Below are 17,634 nucleotides of genomic sequence, written 5' to 3'. Positions count from 1 at the left end.
TTCTATTCTTGTACCTTAGCCTCATTGCTGCAGTTCAAGGCCATTAGCATAAGCATCAGCTCCTATGCTAAGCTAAAAATTACATGACCAGTAGCTGCAAAACAGCACCACCCTCTCCACCCCAGGGACAACTGAAGGGGAACGTTGACAAACAATGAAACAAATGGGGCTTCCAATAAAGGGGTCATAAGCAGAGGTCTGTGGACTTTATACAGGGTGGGCGTTAAGTAAACGGTCTTCTGTAGACTTTCCTTCCATGGCTGGGTTTCCTGGCTACTATTGCTCTATTATACTGGTAAAAAATCTCAAGTCCAAAGGATGCTCTTAGCTGTTGGGAGCACCGTCTATGTTCCTCCTTGTCTGATGCCAGCCACACTTCTCACTTATGTTCTTAACTAACAATATATAATACAAATGAACAATGGCCAAGCCACCTTCTGATGACCTAACTGGGGGAGATTGTCTTCCTATTGAGGATCTGGCTCTCTTTGATTTGCTTTCTGGGCTTTGGCAGTTTGGGAAGCCAAGAGTGTTACATAGCTGAGTTCCTGACAGGTTAGGTGTTGCTACTGCTCCTTGCTTTTCTGCTAGAAATGTCTTCTTTGGAATTCTCACCTGCAGAAACACTTTATTGACTGTAGGCCTTACTCACTATCCTCCCAACTGAAAGCCTGGACTCCTTTCCTGAGCTGTTCTTTTCTACTCAAGAGACGCCATTCTCTCTGTATCTATTGTTCATGAGCAGCCAGTGCTGTGGGAATCTCTGAGAAGAGACACACCCTTCAGGAGCTTTCAAAGTCTTCCACATGGCCAGCCTCCTGGGACAGTGTCCTTCCTACAGAGGTGTGATGGCCTCTGGGAGAAAAAGAAGCCTCTGCAAGCTGGCTGGCAGAGGTCAACTCAGCAGCTTACACTGCAGGCAACAAGACTACAGAGAGCTCAGCTTCACTTGCCTGAAGCTACATCACAACACATCAAAGAGAGTGGTCCAGGACTCTATCCTGAGCACAGCAGAATGTTAGAGTGATTTACTTGGAAAAAAAGATTAAGGAGGAAAGGAGATGCTAGGAGCCCAAACAGTTTTGTTTCTTCGAGTCATGTTGAAATGTATCTTATACCTTTAACGGCCTTGCTTCTCTTCATAGATGCCAGTATTTGTTGGCCTTCTGATTCTCACTCTACCCTCTGGGCAAGTTTTCCTTCTCTTCCAGCTCTTACCATGGGGTACTAGCTTGATTTATTTTGCTGTGATAAGGCCATGAGCAAAAGAAAGGTGGAGGAGGAAAAGGTTTATTTCATCTTATTTTTCCAGGTCACACTCCACTGAGGGAAAGCTAGCCAGGAACTCAACACAAGAATGTGGAGACAGAGGCCGTGGAAGAACACTGCTTACTGGCTTGCTCTCCATGACTTGCTCATGCTTTCTCATACCATCAAGGACTACCTGGTCAGGGGTGGAACCAACCCCAGTTTGCTGGGCCCTCCCTCACACATCACTAATCAAGGAAATGCCACCCAGGCCTCCCATAGGCCAGGGTTTCCTCAATAGTGGTTGCCTCTTCTCAGATGACTCTAACCTGTGTCAAGTTGACAAAGTGAAAACAAACAAAAGAACCCAACCAAGACACAAGGAAAAGAGGAAGGAATCTTCAAGATTCACAATGAGCAGGATAGAAAAGGCCAGGAGCCTTGTCAGTCAGACAGAGTCGCATGCCCTCTACTTCCTATTCTGGACTATAACTGGACTATAACTGGACTCTGACCAGTTACTCAATCTCTTTCAGATTCAAATTCGCATCTTTCCCTATAAGATGGAGAAAGAAGAAGGTAGAAATAACACCAGGGAGGGCAGTGCCACTGTCCAGAGGAGTCACAGGACAGAGCTCTGCTGAAGCGGCCACAGCGCAGTAGGGAGCAAAGGCACAGACACTCACTGCCTGCGGCTCGGCTGCTCGGCACTATCTGTGGGCAGGAGCTGCCCACGGTGTGCAGAATACACATGAAGACTCAGATGCCCGTTCAACACAGGCTCCATCCTAGCAAATAAGAAAAAGCTCTACATGCACGCTCCCCAAGCAGCTCCTGACCCCTCTTTAAGAGCTATCCATTTAGTCTCATGAACTAACATAAAGCGTGTATACATAATGAATGAGGAAAAGCTTAATCTTGATTATCCAAGTTTCTAAACAATTAAAACCCAGAAAAATGAGGTTTCTGCAAACAGATGTCAATTTTTTTTTTCTTCAAGTAAGCCCACTTAAGAACCACACTGCTGGAACCAGGGATCTGATCTTAACCTCCTTCAGTCTCTCTGTGATGCTCAGCCTGAAGGCCACCTTCTCCCAGCATTTTCTTACTTCCAGGCAAGGAACACCTTATCCCAAGTCCGTGCAATAAGCCCGCCTAGAGCCTGTGTTTGGGAGGTTACTTAGTTTAGCTCCATGGCAGAGTGCTTGCCCAACAAACATAGGCACTGAGCCTGATTCCCAACACTGCCAAAATAAATAAATGCATCCAAAATCTCCACACTGGTGCTTCTGCTCAGAACGACCCCTCACCTTGTTTTAATACACTTAAAGATGGTTTTGGAAGCCTCCTCCGAGCACTGACTCCTTACTGAGAGGTCCCAGGCTCTGCCCTCTATACCTGCACATGCTGTTCACATGACATAATGACATGTAAGTCGTTTGCACATCTATCTGCCTTCCTCACCAGATTCAGGGCTTTAAAGAAGGGCTTCCAGGTGCATACAGTTTACCTGAGGACCTCCTTAAAATAGAGTGGGAAGGGAATGCGAGTCTGTATCTCTCATAGCTCCAACGTGACTCTAGCCTCAGCCTACATGCTTCACTGAGTCACTCGATTCAGAGTCTGTGTCTGAAATTTCAGGGATGCCATTCTCCATTCTGTGCTTTAAACAGCCACCCAGCTACTCGGCTGGCAAGAGGAGAGGGCAGACGTCAGGGCAGCTGGCGTGACAGAGCAGCATATGCACGTGTGGGCTAGGGGGCAGTATCCTGAGGGATCAGCTGTCGGAGAGGGAACCAGTGAAATTAGAGATGAGGTGGGTTAGAGCGAATAGGAGATGAGGAGGAGTGACAGAGGAGAAGGACAGAGGGAAGCAAGGGAGAAAGGAGAAGACCCATCCAGGTGCCCTGCTTGTGGTGAGGTCTGGCCTGTGCCATCTGGCTTTCCAGACGACAGGCCTGACCTATGGACTAATGTCTCCCAAGGTGGATACCCCAGTCCTTCACATGGCTGAGGAAGGGTGTCAGTGTTGGCACTCCATTCCCTGTCTCTTCCCTGCTGAGAGATGAGAGACCAGCTGTTTTGGTAAGAGTAACAACAAAGAAGGACTCATATCACACAGGTGAAGAGAAGAGAATCCTAGAGTTTCACCGTAAACACAATCCCAACAAAGGCTACCTGGTAGAGCTCAATCCGTTGTTCAGCCACTCTGGCTTTGGGGTTCTGCAAGCGAAACACTCTGAACTCTGCCTTCACCAGATTAGAAGCATTCTTCTCCATCGGGGAGACATCGAAGCGGACGATTCTGAAGTACGGTCTGTAGAAAGTGGGCGGGATGGCATCTGTAAAAGGTTAGGGCAACGTTGAAAAAGATGAAATCCTTCATGCTCTCAAGAAAGACCACAGTGGGAGAGAGTCCCAAGGAACCATGAGGGAAATGTCTACAGAATTCGGTTTCCAATGGCCAATTTATTATCATTAACAATTTAACCAGGAACAAACTAAAATCAGCCTGTGTGTTTAGTTCCAGGAGAAGCAGATTAAGAACGATTAGCAAACCATTTCTAACCACGTCTGAATGCAAGCAGTTAACCCAGTCTTTTGAAGGCTGACAGACCAGTGGAAAACCCTAGATGGTTACGAATTGGAACAAGTTCATGACAGTTGATGGCTGGAGAGAGCTGTCGGGCTTGCATACACTTTAATCAGATATGCCAAGAAAATAGCTCCTAAATGGCAAGGCTTTTCCCCCATGTGTTTTTTTCCTTGAAAGTTTGGCATCCAGATATTCCACTCTTATTCAGGCTCATGGACTGGGTCGTTTTTTGTTTTTTTTTTGTTTTGTTTTGTTTTGTTTTTTTACTTTAAAAGTCTGGTTTTCACACGTACAACCAAGTTATGATAAGAAAATCTGACTAAAACAGAAGTAGACTCACAAACTACCCACACCTGATCCAGCCTTCAGTTTGCCGGGGGGAGGGGGAGACATGTAACAATCAGCAGGTGGAAGGTGATTCTAGTTATGGAGGAGGAAGCATACAGCACCAATTCCTTTCCTTTGGAGCCTTGTAGTTGACAGCATCTGTGGGTTCCACAACAGTTTCAAGAACATGTGTTGCTTCTCTTGTTTTCTAGCAACTGTGATTGCCTTTGACTATGACGGTGACATTACCCTAAGACCCAAGCAGGTTACCCTGCCCCTCTGATTTCAATTCCACCATTTATTGAGCACCAACACTGGGCTGGTAGTTCATTGTTTTTTAAGTATGTTTTTACAATCTGCCACATTTTTTTTCTTGTGAATTTACCTTCCCTGTTCCAGAATGTTCCATCTCACCTAGAAGCTCTTCTTGCCCTTTGCACAAGAACATGATCACTCATAGTTATGTTTCTCCTGTATATTTTTTCCTCCTGTAAAAATTTAAAACTCTGGAAAGTGGGGACTATGTGCCAGGAATGTCTCCTCCCACCCCCAAGCCCCTGCCACCACATAAACAGGGCAGGATTCTGAACAGAAGGATTTCACCAAACAAATTTTCTTTGTGTAGTTGATCATCAATGGGAGTCTTGAAAGAGTCAGATATCTGGCTATTGGGAGCACTAACTTATTAAACAAGCCATCTTGCTGATCTTAAAATAAATATAAATTTCTCCTCATTTCCTGAGAAATCTGTGCCTTGACAATTATGCTGGAGTGTGAGGGCAAGAACAACCAAAGTAAGTTTCCTCTTCCTTGGGATCTCTGCAGCTTTTCCATCATGGGTGCCTCACCTTATCTCTCCCCATATCCCTGAGACTCTGCAAAAGCAGGCTCATGGAATTCCAAGTCAACTGCCCTATGAATTCAGGCTTTGTAGGCTGGCAAGCCAGAATTCTCAGAAACAAACAAACAAACAGCCCCACGGGTCCAAAGCAAGCAGATTTTGGAGAAAAGAAAGTATTCATGGAGACACGGTGATGGACTCCGTGGAACAGATGGTGGGAAGCCTTCAGAACAACTGGAGAGCCCTTGGAGTCCCCTAGCATAGCAATTCCAGAAGGGAGCTGCAGAGACGACACCGACATTTCTCTGCTTGGAACACCCCCATCCCAGCAGTCACGATTCCCGATCCTCCACTAGGCAGCACAGCGGAAACCAGGTCGGTTGCCCTGGCAGAGCTCAGGCCAGGCTCTCTGGCCTCCCACACCCTCTTGGCCAGAACCTTCCACAGGAGTCATGGCCACACTTTGCTTATCCTCTATGTTAGACAGCAGGGGCTTCAAACATCCTTTGAAAGCTCATCCTGGAAGAGCAAGACCAGTGGCGTGCTTCCTGTCAGCAGACAGCGTGAACATCTCCTTCGTTTTCCCTTTTTCTTTCCATGGAGCCCCTCTGGACCCATTCTACTGGCACAGACTGCCATCTTTCACACCCGTCTGCCACAATCTTCTCCTTTATCAAGTTTGTAAATAAGTGCTTTCCAGATTTATTTTTATTCTCTTTTGTGTTTATTAAACTTTGAACAATTTTTTCCCCTTTCTGGTCTCCTGCCCATACACACGCATTTCCTTTTTACGGCTGCCTCAGACCATGAGGTCAATTTTGTTTCTACTTCTTCTAAGCAAATCTCCAAATGATCCTGTCCCAGGCTTTTGAGCTCTGAAGGGGCATCTGCAAATATTTACAAGAGCAGCTTGATGGCTAAGTGCGGTCCCTCTGTTAGGCTCCCTCCAGCCCAGGCAAACAGTCCTCTCTGCTGGCTCAGAGAACCATTTAGACAGCTTACATTTCAACTGCCTGATAAAATCAATCAGCATTTAGGTTCCTGTTTTGTAACTAAAAGCAGTTAATGCTCAAGATGGCAGGAGAGCCGAGGAGTAGGCCCAACCGATGCCCCTGGTCAGGTTTTGGAATGCAGTGAGGCAAACAAGCCTGGAGGAGGAGATGACAAAAGAACTTAATAAAAGCTGCTGACCCTGCAAGGAGCACCTCAGCTGTCCCCTACTGTCACTTGCTTACAGATCACAAGTTCCAAGGCCTGGATGGGGGACTTGATCAGCCTGCCAACTGTCCTCTCATTTGGGGGGAATTGCACTGAACAAAATGGGTCAGTTTGCCACAAGCCAGAAGCAGAGCAAGGCAAGCTCACCCACTCAGCTCAGGGTGCCAGAGCAGCAGGGTAGGGGTTAATGGCTTGTGCAGCCCAGGTCCACCCACTTAGCCTTGAAGGAAGGAGCAGTCTCACTCCTTGCTCAGGGATGGGCCTCGCTGTAATCCTCTGTAATTTCAATCCTAGTTTCCATGCTCCTGTCAGGTAGCCAGCTACTCCTGCTTGAACCCCGCCAGCCTGCCCCCACTCAGCCTGGGCCACTCCTCCCGCTCTGTTTCTGACCCACTTTTTCAACTCAAGCAAACTGATTTTCCTGCAACCCCTTTGGCTTTCAGACCAGCCTCAGACTCGGTAACTTTCCCCAAGTCTTCCCACTTGGAACGCCTTGCACTCAGAGAAAATCGTGTGCACCAATGAGTCCATGTGTCATGGTCTGAGTGGTTGTCTCCCCCTCACCTTCTGTGGGTACACATCTTTGCTAAATCAAATTTGGGGAATTGGAGAAAAGCGGAACAGGGATTTAACTGCTCAGTAATTTGCAAAGTAACTGTATACAAAATGCTAAATGTAGTATTTAATCAATCACATACTACTTCATAAACATTACATACTGACTTGAGTCTGTTCCAAATAACTCATTTGTTGTATATATTGTATTCTTCATAAGCACTTCCTGCCCAGGTGTCTTTATTTACAGTTCTTTACTTCTTCATAACCCAGAGCAGATACACAGGCTCCTCATATTCAGAAAGGACCTAACCCTAACCCTAACCCTGACTTGAGTGCTCTATGGTGGCATCTTGAAATCTTAACTTTTATATTCATGTTTTGTATGTGAAGGATAATGGGTATGAGGCTTGGAATCTCAGCCCTTGCACTGATCTCTTCTCCCAGAAGTCTCTGCCTCTATTTGCTCTCCAGTGGCCCCAGTCTCTTCATTGTTCTTGGACCATATAGTGAGCACTGTTATCCTCTACACCTAGAAGACATACTATGGTCTTCCTTCCTTCCTTCCTTCCTGTGTTTCCTTCCTAGCGGTACTAGGGATCTAATCCAGGGCCTTGTGCCTCTTATGTAATTGCTCCACAACTGAGCTATATCCCCAGCTGTTCTAGAATTTTCTACAGCCGCTCTTTTTCTGACTGTTTGCACAAGAGATCCCATGGTTTTTCTTTGAAGAGAGGTCCTGTATGTTGCATACCTGGCCCTGCTACAGCCACAAAGAACAAGGAGAGCTCAGGACAGGAGAGATCTCACTGGGGAATCTCAGTTCTAATACCAAATCAAGCAGGCTTTGGCTGAGTGCGGTAGCAACATGCTCCAGCTTTTCTGAGCCTGTCTCTTCATCTCCTCACCCAGGCAAGTAGATACTGAATGGTGCTGTCAGGATTACATGAGAAAACAGAAGGGAAGTCGGAGCCCTGGATCTTGCACAAATCTCTACTCAGGTCCCTTGCAAAGCTGCCAAGTGGCCATTGGGCCTTTGTGAATGTGCCCGGGAGGGAAGCTCTCTTGCTGCCTGACAGAATTCATTAGAGGCAAAGAGAACGAACAAAAACAGCTGCATGTCCCAGGGCACTGTATAAAGGGCTCTGTGTGCTCCAATTCCTGTCCCCTGTGTGGGGAGGACTTAGTAAGCAGAGTTCTTCACAGTTCTCACCATCTTCCCCTCGTCTTACTGAAAGTCCTGGCCACTCTAAAGGGCAACGAGACAATTCCATCTTCCTGCCAAATGTCTCCATACGGAGTAGTGGCACCTTCCCCCAAATGAGGTCTCAAAAAACAAACAAACAAACAAACAAAACAAAACCAATAAAACAAAAAAACAAAAGGAGTCAGGTATAGAGGCACACACTCATAACGTCAGCATTTTGGAAGCTGAGGTGGGAAGATTGTCCTGGGTGGGAAGCCAGCCTAGCCTGTACGTCAACTATTCTAAGCTGACCAGGGATATAGAGAGACAAAACAAAAACAAAAGAAAAGAGACAAAGCCAGGCAGCACTAACACGTGTCTTTAATCCCAGCACTAAAGAGGCAGAGGCAGGTGGGTCTCTGAGTTCAAAACCAGTCTGTCTACACAGAGAGTTCCAGGACAGCCAGGGCTACACAGAGGAACCCTGTTTGGAAAAAACAAACCAAAGCAACCAACTAGCCAAACAAACAAACAAAAAACCCAAAAACAAACAAACAAACAAACAAAAAAAAACAAAACTGGAGAAAATTCTTACATATGTGTTCTGACAAAGAACAAAGAAACAGAATCTGTAAGAAATACCCTAGATGTCCAGAGCTCAGCCCTTAAGCCAGGGAAGGCTTCCACTCATCCAGTGTTTATTTCTCCATTCAGTTGGTTACACCACAAGAAAGAGACATGTGGCCTGTCGAATTCTCAGGCCAAGGATCTACAGGCCTTTGCTGTATTTGCTAAAACATTGGTTCTCAAAGTGAGGTTCTGCGCCCACAGTAGCAGGCTCAAGCTGGGACCTGAGATAAGTGCCAGTCACTCGGGGAGGGAAGTGTATTATGCACCAGCTCTGAAAAAATGTCCCCTGACCCGGGATACAACCTGCTAGCACACTGGCTAGCACACTGACCCGTTCCTTGCTAGTTCAGCCAGTGATGCTGCACAAGCTCATTAGGACCAGGAGAAAGTCTTAGTGTCCAGCGGCAGCGGTTACCTAAGGGGGACCCAACAGTGGTCTCTGTCCTTGGGGAACTTCCAACATAAGAAAGAAAGGTCAGTGAGTCAAAGTGAGACATAGATGGTGTGGGTAGCTCTAGAGCTCTGGGCAGGTTTTATGTGTTCTCCTTCCTGCGGTCCTCATAACCTACCTGCGCCTCAGATCCAAGCTAGACTCCTTCCTAAAAGCCATAAGAGGCTTCCAAGGCAATGCAGGTTCCTTCTGACTAGAGTGGGGATAGGACTCCCAAGGCAAGGAAAATCAGAAATACATAGGAAGGGAAAAAACCGTCACGGGGACCTAGTTTGTGTTTCCTCTTGATAGAGTGTTGAAAAACTTCTGCCCAATTAATAAAATTGAAATAGCTTGCAAAGGCATCTCTAACAGAGATGTTCAAAACAATCTCTTATTTAGGCCAGAATGTTTGTGGCCTCTAGTTTAACTGTCAAACATTCTCCTTCCATTAAACCTAAACAACACACCTCATAAAACCAGTTTACACTATCATCTGCCAAAGGAAATTCTTTGAGATAAGATAAATATGTAAACCAGCTCACATATTTTTAGTTAACTTTTAAACCATGTAATCTTTAAATTTTGTTGGAAATTACTCTCTTTGAGCGATGGGACTTAAAACATGGAATTCTATATTCAGTCATTGTAGCGACAGCTAAGAGTGAGTCTTTCAAGAAGCCAGCTTGCATATCTTGGTTGTGTGCAGTCCTTTCCTTAAGCCTTCCTCTCTTGAAAAGTCTGTCCTTAAACCTGCAGTGTGTACGGCCCTTATCTTGTTTTAAGAAACTTGCTTACTTCACTAAATTTTGACCCGTCTTGAAATTCTTTTCTGCAGTGTAAGCGAGAATCTGCTCTATCTGACTAGAGGCCCCTCAGTGGAGAGCACCTCACGTTAAGCAAGGAGCTGCTCTATCTGAATGGAGCCCCTAACTGGGGAGCACCACCCATTAGAATCAAAGCGCTGTGCTGTGGGTCTTCCCGCCACCGCTCTTGAAGAGTGAGGACAGCAGGAGACATTTGGTACATTTCCTGGGTGATTCTTGAGTAACTTAGATTTTGGGAAACACTGAAATTGAGGACAGAAGAAAAAAAAGTCACAAATAGAAACAGAAGCACGAAGGAACATCGGAGCTTTGACCAGACATTACACAGATCACATAAGAAAATATAGACACCCACCCGCCTTCCAAGATAATAAGCTCCAGTGCTTTTAGAAGAATTCATGTCCTTGCAGACATCTGGTGTATTAAATCTGGTGGCCCTTCACACTGTTCTCAGTTTAATGTCTTCCACAATGTTTCTGTCCTCTGAATCCCACTGTTACAGAATGTTCACCCAACCTGAGGCCTTTGTCTTTATCCTAGACCTACTGGTTGAATGGGAGGAAATTCTTTTCAGAGCCACTTTGAGAACTTCTGCCATAGACTATGCTGGTCTGATCACATCGGGTTTGGCCAGCCTTTTCTTCCAGCTCCTCAGTTCACGAACTAGCTAGGGATGAACAAAACATACCCATCCCACCACCCTCTTCATAAAAAAGAAGGAACTGATCATACTGCACTCCCTGCAGAAAAATTATACCACTTCAGAGGCAAGGAAACAAAGGGCGAGGAAAGTGAAACAACTTTTAGCTAACGTCAAGGTGAGGTGGAACATTCAGCCAAAAGTGCTTTGCTTCCACACCCTCTGCCTCTGGTGAAAACAGCCTCCCAGTGTGGACTGCATGGACACCACCCAGGCGGAAGTCCCAACAGGGTCTTTTGATGGGCTGCTGCAAAATTAGCACACAGAAGTTTGGTCCCTTTCACTAAAGGTCAGCTTGAGAGAGACCTTGGTACCAGGATGTATATCTTCGTTCCCTAATAGACCTCCCCCTGCTTGGGGGGGGGGGGTGAGGCTGTGCACAGGGACTGTCCCTAATAAGAGGGACATCACTAAGTCTAAGCTCGCAGTCTTTCAGACTTCCAACGCTAGCAGCGTCTACGTACTGTTCCGCTGGAATCTTCCAATGAGCAGAAGAGACTTCGGGTTTCCTTCCCCATGACAGACTCCACCACCCTGAAGCTTAGCAGTGATTGGTAGGGACTTGTGACACGCTGAATGAGTGTAACGGTCCCTCATTCCTGACATCCTCAGTGTGCAGGGAACTAGTTTGGGGGTTTATTAGACAGCCCCCAGAATTCAACAAGACAACCAACCCACCCAACAGTGGGAGGGCAATAAATCAGCTCCCCTTTGTGTGTGCATAGGCGCAGCCAGCAAGAAACCAAGACAATTGTGTTTTGGGGTTTGCTGAAATTTGTCTTGGCACACTGGATATAGATTCAGTTTCACTACCACATCCCAACACTGCTGACATTCAAGTCACAGCAATTTAACACAAAACGACTGAGGAATAAACAGCACATCGGCCGTGGTTTCTGATTTTCTCTCCGGCCATCCCACCTATTAAATGTAACAGGGCACCACAGCATCTGCAATTTACAGTGGAGGCTCGGAGAGGGGGGACTGTGTCAGGCTTGACATGCTGCTGGCCGTGGGGAGCCTAATTGTGCCAGCATCAGCTTGTGTGACTTGGCCTTCATCAGACTGCTATTTGAGACCCTGCATACTGTCAGCAGGAGTGTTTGGGCCCCTTCTTACATGCTGGAAAAAAAAAAGTGAAATAACAGTGGTGCTGGCCCATGGTGTTTGGTTTTCTTGAACTGTGACAGACGTGGAGTTTCTACTTTCTATCCCAGAGTTTCCATTACCCCCGTAAAACCCCACCTCTTTGGAGACACCCATTTCACTTACAGTTCCAGGTTTCTCAGCCACCTCTAGGCTGGCTGGGAAGTTTCTGAGTTCACAGTAAAAGCTGTGGGTACTGAAAAGCAGGCCAACTGTGTCTGCAAAAGGCTACTGGCTAACTTAAGCAATTCGGAGAAGATAATTATGGAAAGATCATGGCAGGACCCACATTGGAACAGTGACAGTGACCTCATGGCCTTCCAGGAGCAGGCTGCACTGGCTTTGGGGGGGGGAAGCTCCTTTTTGTTTGCTTGTTTTTCAGCTAGGGTCTAGCTATGTAGCCCAGGCTGGCTTTGAACTTGTGATCCTTCTGCCTCAACCTCCCAAGTGCTAAGACTACATGCACAGGCTACAACTGTTCAGTTCAGAATCACGTGTTTGGAAACAGTTTTATATGGTACAATCTCATTCTTTATAACATGTTTCTTTATTTTCCTTCCTTCCTTCCTTCCTTATTTCTTCCTTCATCTACCTCTCTTTCTTTCTTCTTCCCTCCTTTCCTCACCTTCCTTCCTCTCCCCTCCCTTTTACTCTCTATTCCTCTCCCTTTCTCCTCTCTCTTCTGCTCCATTCTCTTTTTCTCCTCTTTTTGTTCTCTTTAAACCATGTTTTAGGGAGCTGAAGAGATACCTCAAGAGTGAAGAGTGCTGGCTGCTTTTGCATAGGACCTGGGTTCAGTTCCCAGCACCCATGTGGAGGCTCACAACTGAGTGCAATTCCAGTTCCCAGGGATCTGATGTCCTCTTCTGACCTCCATGGGCACCGCACACATGTGGTGTACACACTTATATGCAGGCAAAACACCCACACACACAAAGAGAGGACAGGAAGGAAGGAAGAAAGAAATAAAGGAAGGAAGGAAGGAAGGAAGGAAGGAAGAAAGAAAGAAAGAAAGAAAGAAAGAAAGAAAGAAAGAAAGAAAGAAGGAAAGAAGGAAAGAAGGAAAAAGCAAAACAGGTGTGCATTTTGTTCTCCAGGAGACAAACCAAACCTGTCACCTTTTTGAATCACCTATGGCATCTGAAGAGGCTATAACCCACCACACCATCACCCTTCCTGCAAACCACACACCACAGGGGGAGCAGCTCCTTAGTAGGCTGAAAATATTATATGCCCAAATCTTAAAAACAAACGAGCAAACAAACCAATAAAATCACCCAGCAGCCAGGTTTGCTGGTTATTTGCTATTTTGCTTTCTATTGCTATGATAAAACACCACAACCAAAAGCAACCTAAGGAAGAAAAGTTTTAGTTCAGCTTATAGCTCCCAGGTCCCAACCCACTGGGAAGGGAAGTCCGGGCAGGAAAGCAGGGCGGGAACCAAAGCAGACTCGTGGAGGATCGCTGCTCACTGGCTTGTTCCTCAGGCTCCTGCTCAGCTCCCAGGACCACCTGCCCAGGGGTGACACTGCTCATAGTGAGCTGCTCCCACCGACATCAACGGAGAACTTGCCAACCAGACAGCACTTTCTCAGTTGAGGTTCCCTCTTTACTGATGATCCCAGTTAGTATCAAGCTGAGGAAACTAACAAACAGCAGCAGTATGTGGTCTTCATGTTTTCTGTATTTTTTTTCTTTTTGGAAGGCAGTCACTTAGCCACTTGGAGGCACTGTGCTGATGTACTGTTGTGCCTTAAAGCTGAGGTTGGTAAGTGGCAGGGCGCAGCGCCCCGCTAGAACTGCAAACTGTTTGCCAACAGAACCAGGGGCATCCGACCTCTCCGACTGTCAACAACAGAACGTTAGAACTCAGACTCAGCACAATGCTGCCTCTGAGAGCTCCCAGTGTACAAACCTTCTCCATCAAGGGCCAAGTTGGGGCTCCAGGAGAGGACCAGGTCTATCATTTAAAGGGCTTCCGATTCCCCTCAGCACTGCTTGAAACTCCCAAAGCCAGTTTTCACATCTTCTCTTCATTATCTGTTTTCTATGCAAATAAGCCCTATTTCCTTTCATTGGTTTTCATATTCATTATTTCTGGTTCTTCTCTTTGCTTCAATCTTAAAAAAAATTATTCCTTTAAGCCTGGACTTAATCATAGATGCATCAGAGAGAACTCTTACCTGCTCTGAACTTGAACTCACACCTTTATAAAACAACAACAAAACAAAAAACAAAAACACCCATCTCTCATATTGTGGATATTTCATTTTATTCTTAGTTTTCTACCTATACTACAATTCTATGCATTTCAAGTACATAATAAAATATGAGTCTTGACTCATTCATGAGAACTAATTTATAGCCTTTTTTTTTTTTTTTTTTTTTTTTTTAAGACAGGGTCTCACGAGGAACCTGGCTAGTCTGAAGCCTGCTATGTAGATCAGGCTGGCTTGGAACCCACAGAGCTCTGCTTCACAGGGCTGGAATTAAAGGTGGGGCCAGCACACCTGGCCAAAACACCTTTATCCTACAGCGATACCCTAAGGCATCCCTGTGGACAGGATCCACCATTTATCATTATTCTGTGTGTGTAATTTGCTGACGCTGGTTTTGCAGTAGAACGCCCTGATAGGAATGTGCATCGGCTCCTTAAATGACGTCTCAGGGAACAGGTCACAGGTAGGAAACAGAATGTTGAACATTTGTCGAAGTGGACGCAGACTGCAATCCGCACAACTCCCTCCTTTTCCAGGCTCTGTGCGCTGTGCTCCTCAGCTCTCCACGCGGCACGGCCGACCGGAAACTATGCCGCCAGTGTGATGAGGCTTCCGTTTTACCCAGTGGGGACACACTTTAAAGAACATCAGCAGGCCAGCTGTGCCCCTACTGAAAACAGCCAATAGGGCAGGGCTGAGGAAAGTTCTGGAATCCACTTTATCCCCGCACACCTATCACTAGCCAGCACTCAGAGACTCGCTTCAAAAACGCATATCGGTCAAAGGCTAGTGTAGAGCGTTTCTTCACGCTCTCCATCTGCACCGTGAAGATGGTGAAGCGAATGACCCGCTCGGAAGGATGGCTGAGTTCCCCGATATCTACACTGGCATTGCAGTAGTCAGCCACTCAGTACCTTACAGAAAACACTCTTTCCAGGATGGAGCTTCCTCGGGGCTGGCGTGTGCTTGCACAAGGTGTGCACTGGTCCCTCATCCTGTTTGTACTGGCGACACAGCTATGCGCAATTAAGATATGGGAGCATATAGGAATTACAGGAATCCAGATGAACCATACCGTGAAGGAACTCTGGAGCATGGCCAGGGTGCGAGGCTTATTTTAAGAATCCTGTTCATTTGGGCACTGAGCAGCGTTCAAGTCGAGCCACCATTTATAAGAGGGGGAAAAAGCGAGCCTTTACCTCTCGAGTCTTCACTGCAGAGGCAGCCCTTGGCAAAGCCCTGCCAAATGCTTAATGTGCTGCTTTCATAACTCAGCTAGGTGAGAGCAAGCCCTACAGCTGAGCCCACATCTCATTATGTGTGTATAGAGGCCGTAGAACGTCCACATTTTAATCCACTCTGAGGGGTACTGGCAAAGAAAGCTGAACAAAAACAACCCCTGGGGAGTCCAAGGAGTTAATCCGGCTAGTTCCAATTTACTTGCAATATCAGCAAACCTAGATGGCACTGTGATTTTAAGAATGGAAAAAAGAATTCTTAAATAGTGAGCTTCCTTTCTGGGTAAACTTGAGAGTTAACTCGTTGCTTGCTTTAGAAAGCTTGGAGATAATTCTGAGGCTGAGGTCAGGTCAAAACTCAGGGGGCTTCAGAAGCCCCCTCAGCCCTGGCTCCTCATAAGCAGCTGGGAAAACGGAATAGCATCAATTGATTACCTAATCTCACCAGCTGCTCTCCTATGTGTCCTAGCACTGCTTACCAAATCATCTTTGAAAAAAGCAGTTTTGCAGAAGAGAGGCCATTATTTGGCCAACGTGTTGGGGTGAAAGCAGATAGGATTTCCCGAGCACCACAACGGAGTGTTAACACTTACAAACACAACAACAGTGGCACAGAGGAACTCACACAAACGACATTTCCTCTGCTTGTTCCCCTAGACCCTGAAGTCAGGAGGATCTCTCCTCGTGTCAAGGCATGTGCGTTATGTGTTAGAAAACACCACCTCCTGTCATGTCAGAGCAGCCTCATCTGAGCCCTTTTAAAGATTGAACAACATGTCAGAAAGGTTCCCTGATGTCTACATAAGAAACTGGGCATCTCAGCTGCCTCCAGGTCAATTAATTTAGCATTTGTGTGCAGAAGGACGTGAAAGCTTGCCAATTCAGAATCTATGTCCCCTGGCTGATTGGTATATTACATGCTGAACTACAGGGCGCCCATGTGTTCTGCCCTGAATGCACTGGCCTGCCCTGGCCAGCTTGGACGAGAGCCGTGTGCGAACGCCCCTGATCTGCAGTGCCCTGAACACTGGGGAAGTCTCTCTGACGGTGCAGCCAGGGAAACAGACTCATACATGTGCTGTGACACCACTGGAAACCCCCTCACTCTCCCAACCAAGATGCTCATGGACAAAGGCTCGGGAGATCATGGCTGAACCTGCCATGTTTCCATCCTACCACCCAGCTCCAGGACCAGGCAAACATCTCTTAGTATATACAATACGTGTTAAACAAAACACAAAAGGAAATTAATCCTCCCTCTCAAATTCTTAAGCCATACATATGGTACTGGTGAATGCCAACCACAGCCCCTTGGGTCTTCCTGGGGCTTTCCATACATAGAGCTCCTCCATCTTTCTTCATATATATGAGTCTGGTAAGTCTGCAAACCAGGTAGCAAGTGGTATCTCCTCTTGCTGTTGAGGAAGCCATAGTCCAGAGAGAACCCAGATGGTTTGATTGAAATGACTCCCTGGACTTTCTAGTGTGCTGGCCTTTTTGATCGCTGGGGTGGCCTGAATAAGAATGACCCCCAGGTGGCTAATATATTTGAATGACAGTAGAACTCTGCAACAAGAGTAGAAGGATTAGGAGGCATGGTCTTGTTGGAGAATTGTGTCACTAGGGGTAGGCTATGAGGTTTCAAAGGCCCACGCCAGGTTCAGTCTGTCTCTGCTCCCACCCCCATCCCCTGCCTGCAGTCAGGATGTAGCTCTCAGCTACTGCTCCAGCACCACATCTGCTGCCGTGCTCCCTCCATGATGACAGTGGAAACTGTAAGCCAGCCCCTGATTAAATGCCTTAGCCACAGTGCCTCTTTTCAGTAGCAAAACAGTGTCTAAGACAACTCTGGAGCTCACGTCTAGCTTGCCTTGTGAAATACAAAGCAGCCAGTGGAGCCACACGATACCCTGATACCCTGAGGCATGCACTCTAAATGCAACAGCCTAAGGAGGCCACTTCTGAAACCTCCATCATATTCCAGCTTGAAAAGAGAGAGCAACACTCAAACACACACACTGCCCTCGAGTCAGTCCTGAGAGGATTCCTTTTCCTGGTGGTTATTGCAAACAGCTCTTCTCAGTGTGGAGTACAGAAGCCTCCTCCAAGCGCACAGCAGCCTGAGGGTGACAGCACCTGAAGGGAGCGTGCTGGAGGATGATCAGGCTTCTGTTGCCAGCAGCTGACAGTACACAATGGCCTTCCCTCTTCAGTACATTGGGAATGGCATGGAAGTGATCATGAGGCAGAAAGAAGGAAGAAGGAGGATCAGAAGGAGAAAGAAGGAAAGAAAGAGAGAGCATGTGTGCTGGACTCCCTGTGATTCAGCAGGGGGGAAGATGTACCTGCTCTTTTGGACCAGGAGAACCAGGCCCACAAGCAGCTATAGTAATGGCCAAAATAGTACATGTGTCAAAACGATTATCACACTCCCGGACAAAATCGGTTTCTAGTGCTCAAAACAATCCATGGC

General features: G+C 46.7%; 1 protein-coding gene across 3 annotated transcripts in view; it reads right to left on the bottom strand.

Annotated features, from left to right (window-relative positions):
• Tgfb2 (transforming growth factor beta 2) overlaps nucleotides 1–17,634 on the bottom strand; it is a 78,556-nt gene that overhangs the window by 23,005 nt on the left and 37,917 nt on the right. For all 3 annotated transcript variants that reach the window (XM_055609266.1, XM_055609267.1, XM_055609268.1), the window contains one exon: nucleotides 3,427–3,590. In XM_055609266.1, coding sequence (XP_055465241.1) covers nucleotides 3,427–3,590 — 164 coding nt within the window. The remainder of the gene's footprint in view (nucleotides 1–3,426; nucleotides 3,591–17,634) is intronic.

Source organism: Psammomys obesus, unplaced genomic scaffold, assembly GCF_907164565.1.
Source record: "Psammomys obesus unplaced genomic scaffold, mPsaObe1.curated_primary_1811, whole genome shotgun sequence".
Taxonomy (NCBI): domain Eukaryota; kingdom Metazoa; phylum Chordata; class Mammalia; order Rodentia; family Muridae; genus Psammomys; species Psammomys obesus.
This window is presented reverse-complemented; position numbering and strand designations above follow the sequence as displayed.